The following is a 15331-nucleotide window of genomic DNA, read 5'->3' on the forward strand; positions in this document are numbered from 1 at the left end:
TATGTCAGGGTCATCAACGACAGTTGGAAACGTGAGATCATCTATGAAACAGGCTGGACCAAATTATCGCAAATTAAGTAACGTTTCCAATTATTGCTGTAGCCTTGGCATATCCAACACACTAAAGAGTGATTTCTCACGAATTACCTCGTCATGAATGTCCAATTCTGAGCCAAAGAAATTGTCATGTTTCTCGAACCATTTTTCCTAAAAAATGAAAATATGCATATTTTACCCTGGTTAATGGGACAGGACTGGTAAGTTTTATTTATCAGCATTTTTTTTCATTGGGAATAAATGAATATTTTATTTTCCTCATTTTTATCCCCCCCCCCACCACAAGAACAATTATAACAGTACATCATTCAATATTTCATATTTTACATTATCAGTATATAGAACTAGAGGTACTGTGAGCAATGAGCTCATTAAATGATACCCCGCCTCCCATAATGTCCATGTTTTGCTATATTATTTTACGGTAATGTGTAAAGAGGAATAACTCGTCATATCAAATGGTATCCAGAAGCTTCTATGTGTGACGTCATAGGTAAGCATATAATGGCAACGTCCATGTTTTGCTATGGGACACCTAAAATACGTGTCGAATAAAAAAATAAAATAAGAGGTGCACAATGGCAATATGTAATAAAGATTCTGTGAAAGTTTCATTAAATTTCACTCAGTAGTATAAGAGGAGTTGCGGATAAGAGATGGTACCCCAAAGCGTAACAAACGAACGGACAGACGGACGGACGGAAATACCGATTACTATATACCCTCTTACTTTTCAGTCGGGTGTATAAAAATAAAAGATATGTACTTTACGTTGTCTTGTGAATGAAAATCTTTTCTTTTGAAAACTATATTTAAACATACTAACTTTTCAAATCTTAAGATGTCATGACATGCAGTTTGTGTTTATTTTACTCTTTTAATCAATTCTTTTAAAATTGCAAAATACATACTAAGCCACTCTCAGTTTCTCCTTCAGTTTCATAGATATCTTCTAGCTTTAAAAGATAAAATATATTAACAATCATGCAAGGAAAATATTATTTAAATGCATGCAACATGATATCAAACCTCTCTTTTTAGGAAAAACTTTGTTCAATCCCTTTGATGATACTGACATATCTGAATATGATATATGATTACCTTTAGCCCCTATAAATTCAACTTCTTATTTCATCTGATGTTTGAAATTGAGGAAATAAGAAAATCTAAATGTGAAATTATGTCTCCTTTTTAAAAAGAAATTATGCATTTTCACTACAAACACAATCCAATCTTCACACCAAAATTTTTAACCAGTATATTTGTAAAAGATATCAGCATAACTATTCATTTAGCTGAAGATTTTCAAAAATTAACAAATTTCCACTGTATCAGTAATATTGCCCACTGCTCCCAAGAAACATCGGAACCATTGAACCTTTGTCCACAGGTTTTAAAATTTTAAGAAGAAATGCCACTTGTAATAACTAGTTTTAATTGTAACGGGGACAGTTACAGATTTTCCCCAAACGCTCACCAAATCCCTTTTTGTGCCATTTTCCTGTAGGACATTTTTAGAATATGCTCAGTATCAAAGGATTTCATATAAGAATTATTAAAGCTACAATGATAGCAACTATATGTTATTTAACTCATTGCACGGGCACGCACGCGCACGCACGTGCAAGCACATACAAGATGATTGTGGCATGTTGTCTTAACCATTAACATTTCTTTGTGTCGTGAGAATCAATAAGACAAATCATAAAAAATATGTTACCGTTTTTCAAATATATTGGTCATTTTGCATATGTTGTGCGCGTGCACGTGCATGCATGTGTCCTTGCATTCAATTTTGATAGTAGCATAATGTGGAAATCTATTATACCTATTTAATTAATATTCTAAATTTATCCCGTTTTGTTGAGAACCAAGAAAGCTTTGGGCATTTAAAGTTTCAGCCAATCAGATTGCAGCACACGTGCATGCGCATGCTTTTATGATAATTCTTATATATCATGCTGTAGATCTTCATAATGTATGACTATGTTCAAAATTTCAAAGGATTTTATCAAAAAACAAGAAATATATTGAGACTTTAGTTTCAGCCAATCAGAGCGAAGCGCACGTGCATGCGCGTAAGATCTTGCTATTTTGACCATGTCGTCATTTCTACCCTTCTAATATATCCTTTCATAATGAGTTTCAAAGCATTTCATCAAAAAATAGAAAAGTTACGGCTATATCTATTATACTGGTCATTTCACGTGTTGCAAGTGTGCGCTCTTGCAAGCATGTGCGCGCAAAATGACCTTGATTCCGGAAATCTACATCACATGTCTACTGACCCTAAAAAGGTTTTACCTTAGTCGGATGTTTAGTTTACAAGATCACTCCTGGATAAAAAAGTACCCAGGAAGAAGAAGAAGATGAAAAATAACTAGAGCAAAGCTCGTTGCAAAGCAACGAGTAGGTCTTCCGTCCTGTTTGACCAGAAGTAACTTTCTTTTTTAACAAAAATGAGAAATAACGCCTAAAAATGGTTTGAATCCTCTAAAGCTATGTTTATTAATGCGAAAATAAACAAATTTTTGTACTTCCAGTTTAACCGGAAGTGACGACGACGTACGGAAAATTTATTTTTATGCTCCCATAGACATATATTACCCAAAAACTTAACAAGAACGGCAAAATACGCGTCTTTGACTACTTCCGGTTTGGCCGGAAGTGACGACGCCGGACGTATTTTGACGACACCGATAGATTAAGCTTGACATTTTGAACAACTTTGATTCTTTGACGTATTACAAATTTTCAATACATTTTGAGATATCTGGAAAAAACTTTTGGCCCCTCTAGGCCCTTAATTTTAGGGGCCAGTCCTTTTTTCGAGATATCATTTGAAAGATCTTTAAATTCTACACTTCTTTTGTTCAACATGCTTTAACAAAATATTTCTAGGTAAAAAGTTATTGTAGAAAAGGTATTAAAAATTTGGAAATACTTGATAGGACTATTTTCGGGCCATAGCGAGAGTCTTCGTTTCGTACTTCCAGTGGTTGAGATATACCAAATACACATCTCCAAAGGTTGCTCTATCAGCACTGAAAATTTCATGCTTCTGAGTTTAGTGCTTTTTGAGAAAACTGCTGGACAAAATGACCCTCTAAAAAATCGCAGAAAACTCCGAACCGGAAGTGACGTCATCAAATTAAAAAAAAACGCCTTAAGTTCATTTGATTTGTCATCAATGCTGAAAGTTTCATGAAAATCCATCGACGCATTTACGAGAAATCGCCTGCACAAAATCGGTAAGAATAATAATAATAAGACTAGAGCCGAGCTCGTTGCAAAGCAACGAGTAGGTCTTCCGTCCGGTTTTGACCAGAAGTGCCGGAAGTGACGGAACAAAAGAAGGCATTGAGCTAAGTAGTCTCCAGTGACTTTATAATTTCAATTTAGCATCAAAACCTTCAAAATAAGCCATTTTTTGCTACTTCCGGTTTGACTGGAAGTGACGACGACGGACGGAAATACTACTTTTTATGCTCCCAGAGACATATGTAACCCAAAAACTTGTCAATAATGGCAAAAAATCGCGTTTTCCGACCACTTCCGGTTTGGCCGGAAGTGACGACGACGGACGTATTTTGACGACTTCATTAGATTAAGCTTGACATTTTGAACAACTTTGCTTCTTTGACGTATTACATATTCTATATACTTTTTTAGATATATAGGAAAAACATTCGGCCCCTCTCGGCCCCTAATTTTAAGGGCCAGCCCTTTTTTCGATGTCTCGTTTGAAAGACCTTGGAATTTATACTTTTTTTGTTCTACATGTTTTAACAAAATATTTCTAGGTAAAAAGTTATCGTTGATAAGGTGTTAAAAATTTTGAAATTCTTGATAGGACTATTTTCGGGCCATAGCGAGCGTCGGCACTTCGTACTTCCCGTGGTTGTGATATACGAAATTCACTTCTCCAAAGGTTGCTCTAGCATCACTGAAAATTTTATGCTTCTGTGTTGAGTGGTTTTTCAAAAAACTGCCGGACAAAGTGACCCTCTGAAAATCACTAAAACGCGAAAATCTCAAAACCGGAAATGACGTCATCAAAACAAAAAAATATATGTCTAGATTTTTTCATGCTCTATCAGTCCTGAAAGTTTCATGAAAATCGAGCGAGTCGTTTTCGAGAAATCGCGTGCACAAAATCGGTAAGAAAAAAAATAATAATAATAATAATAACTAGAGCAAAGCTCGTTGCAAAGCAACGAGTAGGTCTTCCGTCCGGTTTTGACCAGAAGTGCCGGAAGTGACGGAACAAAAGAAAGCAATGAGCTTAGTTGTCTCCAGTGACTTTATAATTTCAATCTTGCATCAAAACCTTCAAAATAAGCCATTTTTGCTACTTCCGGTTTGACCGGAAGTGACGACGACGGACGGAAAAACTACTTTTTATGCTCCCAAACACATATGTAACTCAAAAACTTGTCAAGAACGGCAAAAAAAAAACGCGTTTTCCGACCACTTCCGGTTTGGCCGGAAGTGACGACGCCGGACGTATTTTGACGACTCTAATAGATTAAGCTTGACATTTTGAACAACTTTGCTTCTTTGACGTATTACAAATTCTAAATACTTTTTGAGATATAAAGGAAAAACTTTCGGCCCCTCTCGGCCCCTAATTGAAGGGGCCAGCCCTTTTTTCGAGGTATCATTTGAAAGATCTTGGAATTCTATACTTTTTTTGTTCTACATAGTTTGTCAAAATATTTCTAGGTAAAAAGTTATCGTAGAAAAGGTGTTAAAATTTTTGAAATTCTTGATAGGACTATTTTCGGGTGATAGCGAGCGTCGGCATTTCGCACTTCCGGTGGTTGTGATATACGAAATTCACTTCTCCAAAGGTTGCTCTAGCATCACTGAAAATTTCATGCTTCTGTGTTGAGTGGTTTTTCAGAAAACTGCCGGACAAAGTGACCCTCTGAAAATCACTTAAACGCGGAAAACTCAAAACCGGAAGTGACGTCATCAAAACAAAAAAATGTATATCTAGTTTTTTTCATGCTCTATCAGTCCTGAAAGTTTCATGAAAATCGATCGAGCCGTTTTTGAGAACTCGCGTGCACAAAATCGGTAAGAAAAATAATAATAATAATAATAACTAGATACGATCTCGTTGCGAGCAACGAGTGGGTCTTCCGTTCGATTCTTGATGAGATGAGATCAAATTTTGATTGAGATTTTCATTCTAAAATAATGATTTTCCATAATCTGTAAAAAGAGATTGAACATTAAAGACTTTCAAAAAATCAACTTTTGGCCCCTCACGGCGCCAAACATTTTGGATCAGCCCTTTTTCCTTCATATCATCTGAAAGCTCTCATGATTTTGATGACTTTTTGTTCAACAACTATTCAGAGATTTTTTTTTTGGTTTTTGAGTTATTCACATAAGAAATAGTTAGGGGCCAGCCCTTCAACTCCTTAATAGGGACGTTTAGCGAAAAATAAAAGATTGCATATTGTTCAGAACATGATTTTGAACATCTTTTGTTCAATATTACTTTTCAAAATATTTCTCACTTTCGAGATATAAAGCGTCAAAGATTTAGCATTCTGGCCCCTTTTGGCCCCTAATTATGTATTATACGACATTAAAATCATAATATACAGTGGTAGATTGTTGAGATAAACATTTTTGCTTCAGTAATGTATAACAAAATATTGACTGTTAAAGAGTTATCAAAAAAGACTTTAAGCCCCTTTTGGCCCCTAATTTGAGTGCCCAGCCCCTTTTTCTTGAGATCATCTTGAAGCTCCTAGGATTTTGAACACTTTTGGTTCAATAACTATTCAGAGATTCTTTTTCGTTTTCGAGTTATTTGCAAAAGAAATATTTAGGGGCCATCCTTTCAACTCCCTAACAGGGACTTGTATAGCGAAAAATGAAAGGTTGCATATTGTTCAGAACATGATTTTGAACATCTTTTGTTCAATATTACTTGTCAAAATATTTCTCACTTTCGAGATATAAAGCGTCAAAGATTTAGCATTCTGGCCCCTTTTGGCCCCTAATGATGTATTATACGACATTAAAATCATATTATACAGTGGTAGATTGTTGAGATTAACATTTTAACTTCTGTAATGTATTACAAAATATTGACTGTTAAAGAGTTATCAAAAAAAGATTTTAAGCCCCTCTTGGCCCCTAATTTGAGTGCCCAGCCCCTTTTTCTTGATTTCATCTTGAAGCTCTTAGGATTTTGAAAACTTTTTGTTCAATAACTATTCAGAGATTCTTTTTTGTTTTCGAGTTATTTGCAAAAGAAATATTTAGGGGCCAACCCTTCAACTCCCTACTGGGGACTTTTAGCGAAAAATGAAAGGTTGCATATTGTTCAGAACATGATTTTGAACATCTTTTGTTCAATATACTTGTCAAAATATTTCTCACTTTCGAGATATAAAGCGTCAAAGATTTAGCATTCTGGCCCCTTTTGGCCCCTAATCATTATTATACGACATTAAAATCATAATATATAGTTGTAAAATGTTGAGACAAACATTTTTGTTTCAGTAATGTATAACAAAATATTGAATGTTAAAGAGTTATCGAAAAAAAGACTTTAAGCCCCTTTTGGCCCCTAATGTGATGAGTCAGCACTTTTTTCCTGATATTATTTTAAAGATCTTGTCATTCTACACAAATATTGCGCAATATGTTTTAACAAAATAATTACACTTTAAAAGATATGATGCAAAATGTCGCAAAAAATCAGTCATGAATCGTGTCCTAAATTTTGACCCCTACCGAGCTTCCATACTAGGCACTTCCGGAAAATATCCTGACCCAGGTGCAACATGGCAACATGTCCTCTATCATCCCTGAAAATTTCAGCTTTCTAGCTTGAGTCGTTTTTGAGTTCCATCACAGACAAGGAGGTCCTATAAATTTCTATCAAAGGGCGTTAACTTCCGACCGGAAGTGAATTTCAAAAAAATGAAAAAAAAGTATAAGGTTTAGATAAAGATACATCTTCTCTGAAAATTTCAAGTAAATCGGTCGAGCCATCTCTGAGAAATCATCTGCACAAAAATTGTAAGAAGAAAAGGCAAGAATAATAATAAAAGTGAAAAAGAAACAATAGAATAATACAAGGGTCTTCCGCTGAAGACGGAAGACCCTAATAAAAAATAGTGGAATAACAGTAAGGTCTTCCGCTGAAGACGGAAGACCTTAATAATAATAAAAATAGTGTAAAAAGAAACCTAAGAATAACAGTAAGGTCTTCCGCTGAAGACGGAAGACCTTAACTAGAGCAAAGCTCATTGCAAAGCAACGAGTAGGTCTTCCGTCCGGTTTTGACCGGAAATGCCGGAAGTGACGGAACAAAAGAAAGCAATAAGCTTAGTAGTCTCCAGTGACTTTATAATTTCAATTTTGAATCAAAACCTTCAAAATAAGCCATTTTTTGCTACTTCCGGTTTGACCGGAAGTGACGACGACGGACGGAAAAACTACTTTTTATGCTCCCAGAGACATATGTTACCAAAAAACTTGTCAAAAACGGCAAAAACGCGTTTCCGACCACTTCCTGTTTGGCCAGAAGTGACGACGACGGACGTATTTTGACGACTCCAATAGATGAAGCTTGACATTTTGAACAACATTGCTTCTTTGACGTCATTCGGCTCCCCTCGGCTGACTACGGTACCCTACATCAAACCTCGGCTGTATGATCTAATTTGATATATCCCGCTACGCCGGGCTTTTGTAATGCGGTCGCTGGTTTACTCATTAGGAAAAACTGACGCTACAAAATAAAGTTGTTTTAAAATGGCGTCCTTTGACGAATGTTTACAATTTGCAATACACAATTGCCCCATATTACGCGAGAAGAGTTTCGAATTGAAAGAAAAACAACTGCAGACGCTGAAAGCTTTGTATGAAGTAAAAGACTGCATATCCGTTCTGCCAACAGGTTACGGAAAGAGTGTAATTTTTCAGATTTTACCGTGGTTTGCCCAGTGCATGCGCCAGAAAGACAAGCCAATGACCGTGATTGTTGTTTGTCCATTGACATCTCTAATGCAGGATCAAGTGCTCGCTCTGAGAAAGTCAGGAATAAATGCATGTAGTGTGAGCATCACAGGTGTGTTTTTATGTCAAGTATAAATATTGAAAAATTTAATGCATCTATTGCCCAGTACAGGCTGATCAGATAAAGAAATGAAATATTGATTAAATTTTTCACATGAACTTTTATAAATAACACCACAACTTTATACATACTAGGTACACATGGCATTACATTTGAGGAAGCAAAGGATGAAAATTCAGACGATGAAGGTACTAGTCAACAATGCACTATTGAATGTGATGTACCATTCCAACAATTACAGACAGGGGAGTTTAATCTAATTTATTCCCATCCAGAAGCACTGATGAAAACTAGATTCGCAAAAGTCTTAAGATCGAAGGTTTATCAGGAAACAGTATGTGCAGTAGTGATTGACGAGGTCCACATGATTTCTGAATGGTAAATTTTTGGATTGTTCACAGCTAGTAAATTGTAAAATTATGTTCCATACAAGATTTATTTTATTTAAATTTTCTTGGTACATATGTGGTACATAAATAACTTTAAACAAATGTAAGAATTGAGATGTTAAAGACCCATAACATATTTCCTGCATGGTATTGTCAATCTAAACTCTTTTAAGTGGTAAACTTATCTCTTGTGGTTCGACTATGTACGAGGGTTCGATTCCCTCCCTAGGCATTTAAATAAATCTAGGCTGGTGCAAAGTGGGCAGATTGCCTAGTGGCCCCACATAGTCGACACTGAACTAAGATAGAACACTTTATAAGTTAGTAAGCACTAAGTAAAAAAATCCTGTATGGATCCATATCTTCATTTAATATTATTATTTTTTTTGTAGGGGAGAAGGGTTTCGTCCTGCCTTTATGAAGCTTGGGGACTTGATATGTGTTTTTGAAAATGCTCTGCATTTACTACTGACTGCAACAGCAACACCAGGATCTGTTAAAACCCTTACAAAACAAATGAATTTTAAAAATCCTGTTGTAATTTCTGAAAATGTAGACCGTCCAAATATCTTTTTGGAGACAAGAATCAGGCTTCCAAACACAAAAAAATTTGAAAAGTTTGATGACTTGATTGAACCTCTTGTCACTGAATTAGGAGAAAAAAGACTCTCTTTTCCTGTAACAATTATGTATGTAGATAATCTTGAAGCTCTTGGGTATTTTTTCCAATATACTGTCTACAAACTTCAGGACTTAGGCTACGAAGGGGAAAAAATTCCTCAAAATAGAATATTTGCGCAATATCATAAGGACTATCCAGAATCCATGAAAAAAATTATAATTCAAGAGCTTACTAAACTAAACCCTAAACTGCGTTTGGTTTTCGCAACAGTTGCTCTTGGAATGGGTGTTAATGCACCTAGTGTTGAGCGGATCATTCACAGTAGACCCCCCACAACAATGGAAAAATACCTCCAGGAAATTGGAAGAGCTGGACGACTAGGACAAGCAGCCACAGCTACAATGTTTTACAACCAGAGTGACATTGCAAAAAATAGAAAAGGAATGACAGAAGATATGCGAAAATACTGTACTAATCAAGGTTGTTTAAGACTGATGCTTGTAAATTACTTTGGATTTGATAGTCCTGTGTATTCAGGAGATAAGCTTAATTGCTGCTCAAATTGTAAAACACTTGTTCAATAGATTTAAAAACTTTGAATTTCATATTTGCATGTTAATTTATTAGCTCGATCTATCTTAATTTACATGATGGACTTTACTGGTAGATTTTGAATCCCTGAATTTTTTTCAAAAAGATGCCTGACAGAGTGTTAATTTCTGTCAGGTAACATTTACATTAAATCAATTTCTTTTGAACTTTTCTGGCTTATACTCTTTGAAAATTGAGGAAATAAAAAAAAGAACAGAAAACAACTAAATAACTATATCTGATACCATTCTATTTATTATCATTCTGTGTCACTTTCATCATCACTAGTTGCTGTTGAAGGGATAACTATTCCTCTTTTCAGTCTTTGTACTTTTTTCATTACCACATCCTTGAAATGGATTGTATCCACAGCAAAAGGAGACAATGCTATTTTTGGAGAGTTCTCCAATTGTCTTCCATTTGTTTTTTCCCAAATTTTCAAAGTAAGAAGTTCTTTGAGAATACATTTTACATCGTCCTGAAATGAACGTTTCTTGTGATGTGTCTTTTTATCGCGAAGGCCAAGCATTCTATCAAAATTACATACAACATCTTGTATGACTGGTGCTGCTTTTGTGATTGTAACGATGGCTTTTTCAGTTTTATTGGAGCCTAGCCCCCGTATTAACTCCTTTAATACCATAACTTCGTTCTCTTTCTGCAAATCTGCTGCTTTATTTTCACCTCCACGTCCACTAATATTTACAAATGAACCATATCGAACTTTCATTGCCATCTTTTCTGACAGCATTATCTCTGTTTTTAGAATATAATCAATACACTCTTCCAAATACTTGGAGTACACTGAATGACTGAAAAATATTGGTATGCAGAATTTCAGAGTGATGTTTGTTCTACAAGAATCTCCCTCTTTGATGGCATCTTTTAATGTTAAAATTATGAAATACCACTGGAGAAATTGCATTACATAATTTTGTAAACCATCTGTGTCTTCATCTTTGGGTTCCGCTTGTGAAATTGTTATTGGAATTTCATTATTTGACACCGAAAGAGTTATCGTCTCTCCTCTTTTAACTTGCTCTGGTGTTAGTCGAAATAGGTATTTCTTATTGTTAATTTCTAGTTCGAAATTTAATAAGCCTTTTTCATTTATTGTGCTGTTCACATTGACACAGGCTCCCAATATATCCACTGTTAATGGAAATTGTGGCTGTTAAAAAATAAAAAGGGTCAAGATTCATTGATGTGAAAATGACACCATGACATGTTTATAAGACAAAAACACGAAAACCACACTCAGGTATACATTTAACTTATAGACTCTAGTTAAATATTAGTGCATACTTTTTCGGGAAATGCCAACATCAACCCGTCAACTATTTCTCCAAGTAGCTGAGAAAAAATTTCCTCCTTTTTTGGATTATGCAGCATTTTCATGTTTTTCTTTGATAATAATGGGTGCTGTGGCTCGTCTGTCAAGGTTTTCATTCCAAAAAAGTGGAGTGTATATGACAAGAAGTACGCAGAGCCAACTGTTAATATGAAGTCCTCATGAGCCTGAAGTAAACAATAAAAATGGAATTTTAAAATTATAATTAAACAGGTTCTTTAAATTGTATAATTAAATGAGTTCCTATAACAAAATTCTAAAGGTAACAAACTTACTTCAAAACGAGACTTTACTTTTCCATTGACGTTCGATCTTTCAATAAGCACCTTGATGTGGTAGAGTGTTCCTTTCTCTCTACCACTTGCAGTATTAAAAAAATGCTTGTACAATTTCTGAAAATGACGAGAAAAAAATAACATCCAGTTTCAACATTGGGGTGAGATTTATTTGATAAGAGGGGTTGGAATGAATAGAAATGTTCAACTACTAGCAATAATTTTATCTACCTCTAATAGATCCATTAATGTATGAAACATTTCCACAATCATAGGATCTAGGTGTTCTAGTCTGTCTGTTGCTGTCAAGGCCCCATCTTGCAACGCCTTGGCTGACTGTAGGCGGACTCTCGTTAATTGATCTCCACCAACTGGAACCTTTATATCATCAAGTTCTGATGCTGAAATATATTTTAAAACAATATATGGTCTGACATTTCTGTTGAGAATTTTCTGTATTTTTATTACAAGTCACTAAAAAATTTAATCAATAATACAGGGATTTTGTGTATGTCTTGATCTGTGTTTCTTGGTTTTTCTATAAAAAAAATCTTTAAAATTACTTATACATCTTTAACTTGAAATTATTTTTTTATTGTTTTGCTTATTGAAAAAAAAAAATTTATAAAGTATCACTAACAAACACAGGATTAATTTGAGCTCTTAGAAGGCTTACTAGATTATCTATAACAATAATATTAAACATATTAAACATGCACACCTCTTCCAGCTTTTGTATACCATGATGTCAGCTGTTGTTCATAGGATTTCAAGATATGAATACAATCAGATAGTGATGTTTCATTCTTAAGCAAGACAGGTAAGATAAAGACTTCAGATTTTTTGGACATGGCATTCTTTTGATCGTGGGGAATATGTGCAGGTATAATTGTTTTCATCCAACTGAAATGGTCAAAGTACTCGCACAAGATCCTTCCCAAAAGAACTTTCAATGACTCCTTATACTTGGAGATTTCATTTGGTGATGGTACAAAGTTTTTGTATGTAATGTTTTCTGCATCACCAACTGGTTTTGAGTCATCAAGATCTTGAACATTAACCCTATCAAAAGTTAAATCAGTTGCAAAGAAGTGGTAATCTTGGTTCCTATTGTCCATCCGGATATCGTTAGTGGTAACGTAGAGATCTAAATTGTCACCATTCAGCTTTCCGTCTTTTCCTTCAGCAATGCCTTGGATGATTTTCTCTGTTGAGTATTCCCCAAAATCATTTAAAATGTTTCTCTTGGTTTCGTGAGACAAAGTTATATGCACCTGATTCAAGCGTTCAAGTATCTGAAATATATTATAAAATGCAGACATTCAAAATAAGTTTTTTTGTAAACTCATATTAGTGATTCTTTTTCAAGATATAGATTGATTGATGAAGAGTCTAATAGATTTTTTTTATGCAATTTGATTTTTTTTTTATCTTTGTGATGTAATCATTGGGTGCCTTTGTTGGCTTTTGAACACATAGAGTTTTAATTTTTTTTGTGTGCAGATAAGACTCCTTATTTATTAAAGACTCCTTATTTATTACATATATTATTATAACTTATTTTCATTTAAGAAGTATAAAATCAGATTATTGGTTTACAAACCCTTGAAGGAAGGAACAGCTGATTGCGCCACATCTCTTATTCAATTGAATTTACTACTATGCCATGTATGTCTCTTCTGAGAAATCAAAATATTTATCAGTAAAAGAGGTTAGTGAAAAACAGAAGCAATAAAATACTTTTGAATTACATGCAAATAAACAAATACTGTAGAAGTGTTTATTGTGGGGAAAAAGGTAAGTTTTTCTGTATGTAAAATTCCCCCAAACATACTCTCACAATATTAATAAACTAATTCAGACTTCTGAAGTAAAGAAAGTGGCTGAATTAGTATAACCCGGTAATCACTTTTACAGCATTACAATAAACTGCTAACTTTACAACATAATAAATGCAAACTTTACTACATGATAAGCAAACTTTATAACATGATAAATGCAAACTTCATAACATGATTGATGCATTAACATTTTAACATGATTGATGCAAACTTGATAAAATAATTTAACTGCTCCCCGAAGCTTTCTTATACTATAGCTGTAGCAGGGTCAATCAAATTTTATAATATAGGAATACTAACAACTAAATAAAACTATTTAATTAAATAAATAAATTCATTTTCATCAAATGTTTTTTTAAGTATTCAACAATGGGTCATAACATGCGAGTGAAAATGAGGTTCAGAATACTTACCTTGTTGTCTGCATGATATCTTATGCATAAGGCAGAGTAAATGCGCTGTATAGCACAGGCTTTGACATTTCTGCAGTGTAGAATCATGCCATATATTGTAGATATTGTGGCTAATTTTGATTCAGGAGACACTCTGTCACCTATAAAAAAAAAACAACTATATGTATCAATTTTACAATGGTAGAACTTTTATATAATACATGCATATCTTTTTACTAAATCTGATGACTAATTTTTAGAAATTATTCTTACGAATAAAATAAAACATACCAACAGCAGCAAACAATATATGAAACAGTTCTGGACACTTTTCATTCATCTCCGAAGAAACATCTCTGAACCAGTTCTTCTTGCTCAGCTCACCGGGGTCTTTCAAAAAAAGAATGCTTTTCCCAGCTTTACAGACATTTTCTATAGATTTTGTGATTGTGGCTGATAACACTGTCTGTTTATTAAATGTTTGCATCAAATCTTGTATATCAGTTTCATCAGCACCATCATTTGATTCATTCCTCACACTCGCAGCTTTGAATTTACAATAGGAAATATGGTCCAGTGCTGTCGGAGTGGACAAATCATGGTTTAAGATGGAGGCAGTTTTCGAAAAACTGGGTTCTAAAGTTGAGATTGTGGTATCATTGGCTGGTTCAACAAATAATTTTTGTCGTGATCTTTTTGCACCACCACCACCACCATTCAAATTTAACATTCAAATTCATTTTTTCTCATTAATTGATATCACAGAACTTTGAAAACGTATTGTAATCAGCAACATTTGTGACTGCTTCAAAGCTTTTGAAGAAGGTGACAAAAGAGCATAATACATTTATTTGTGTGATAGGAAAACCGCTTCTGTCTTATTAAAAATGTGTACAATGTTTTTTTAGCAAGTGAAGTCACATGTTGAAATGTTAAAATACTGAACACGTGACTACCCGCCTCTTTGAAATAAAAGTGTCAGACATTTTTAACATTTATGAAAGACAATCAGGTATTGAAAGCACCTAAACACTCCTTTTAGATTTCAAATTCATTTTATTGTATATATTTTTTCGCACACATACATTTTGTTTGATTAACAAGGCAACTACACCTTTTCAATTTTTTAAAACAGATATAGCACAAAAAAGTTACATTCGCGGTAATCCACCATCAGATTGTTCAAGATCTCTTGCCTTGATTTACATAACATAATTTTCGGATTTTTTGTCCATATAGGCATTTAAAAAAGTCAATTGTTTCAAATCCATGCTGATTTGGGTGATGATTATCGTGCTTTTTAATTAGAAATATACACTAGTATATAACTATTTCCAAAAGAGAACGATTTGGTTATATATTCTAAAGTAAAATGGCACATAAAAAGGGCCCATTAAGCATTGCTTAAGTGCACTTGTCCTTTAACTGCTTCATTTTCTCCACAGAACTTTGAATTTGTTGATGCTTCAAGGAAGAAGGTGTTTTTGATAACCGCTTCTGTCTTTTATGTAATTTTTCAAAGTCACGAATGTTATCAACACATGGTTTTACTTGCACACGTTTCGCACACATACATTTTGTCCAACAAGGCCTTTTAGTCCGGTAAAATCTTCTATTGCCCTAACATAATTTTCTTTTGTTGATTTGAACTTTGTTAAACAGTGTAAACGTTTAGATGGAGACTTTTTACACAACAAACA

General features: G+C 34.2%; 2 protein-coding genes across 2 annotated transcripts; one reads left to right on the plus strand and one right to left on the minus strand.

Moving 5' to 3' along the window:
- The first annotated feature begins 7779 nt into the window (after positions 1-7779).
- Positions 7780-9765, plus strand: LOC134275774 (uncharacterized). The gene is made up of 3 exons (XM_062758069.1): positions 7780-8161; positions 8305-8548; positions 8952-9765. The coding sequence occupies exons 1-3, from the start codon at positions 7846-7848 to the stop codon at positions 9763-9765; spliced, it is 1374 nt and encodes a 457-aa protein (XP_062614053.1). The 5' UTR covers positions 7780-7845.
- Positions 9766-10031: 266 nt separating this feature from the next.
- On the minus strand, positions 10032-13148 carry LOC134275776 (uncharacterized). Its single transcript, XM_062758070.1, has 6 exons — positions 13002-13148; positions 12120-12693; positions 11630-11799; positions 11399-11515; positions 11078-11290; positions 10032-10943 (listed from the first exon to the last, which is right to left on the minus strand). Exons 1-6 carry the CDS (start codon positions 13032-13034, stop codon positions 10032-10034), a joined length of 2019 nt encoding a protein of 672 aa, XP_062614054.1. The 5' UTR covers positions 13035-13148.
- Between the last annotated feature and the right edge of the window lie 2183 nt (positions 13149-15331).

The sequence above is a fragment of the Saccostrea cucullata genome, unplaced genomic scaffold (genome assembly GCF_032062105.1).
Source record: "Saccostrea cucullata isolate Sc308-1 unplaced genomic scaffold, CSIRO_AGI_Scuc_v1 ctg7444, whole genome shotgun sequence".
Classification (NCBI taxonomy): Eukaryota; Metazoa; Mollusca; class Bivalvia; order Ostreida; family Ostreidae; genus Saccostrea; species Saccostrea cuccullata.

What these genes read in the sequence shown, in the direction of transcription:
- LOC134275776 (XM_062758070.1), bottom strand. Translation starts at nt 13,034, where the DNA reads ATGTGGCGCAATCAGCTGTTCCTTCCTTCAAGG. An exon ending in AGCTGTTCCTTCCTTCAAGG is followed by an intron (nt 12,694 to 13,001) that starts GTTTGTAAACCA and finishes AATATATTTCAG; the next exon opens with ATACTTGAACGCTTGAATCA. An exon ending in TGTTGGCATTTCCCGAAAAA is followed by an intron (nt 10,944 to 11,077) that starts GTATGCACTAAT and finishes ATTTTTTAACAG; the next exon opens with CCACAATTTCCATTAACAGT.
- LOC134275774 (XM_062758069.1), top strand. Translation starts at nt 7,846, where the DNA reads ATGGCGTCCTTTGACGAATGTTTACAATTTGCAATACACAATTGCCCC. An exon ending in ATGTAGTGTGAGCATCACAG is followed by an intron (nt 8,162 to 8,304) that starts GTGTGTTTTTAT and finishes TATACATACTAG; the next exon opens with GTACACATGGCATTACATTT. An exon ending in GTCCACATGATTTCTGAATG is followed by an intron (nt 8,549 to 8,951) that starts GTAAATTTTTGG and finishes TTTTTTTTGTAG; the next exon opens with GGGAGAAGGGTTTCGTCCTG.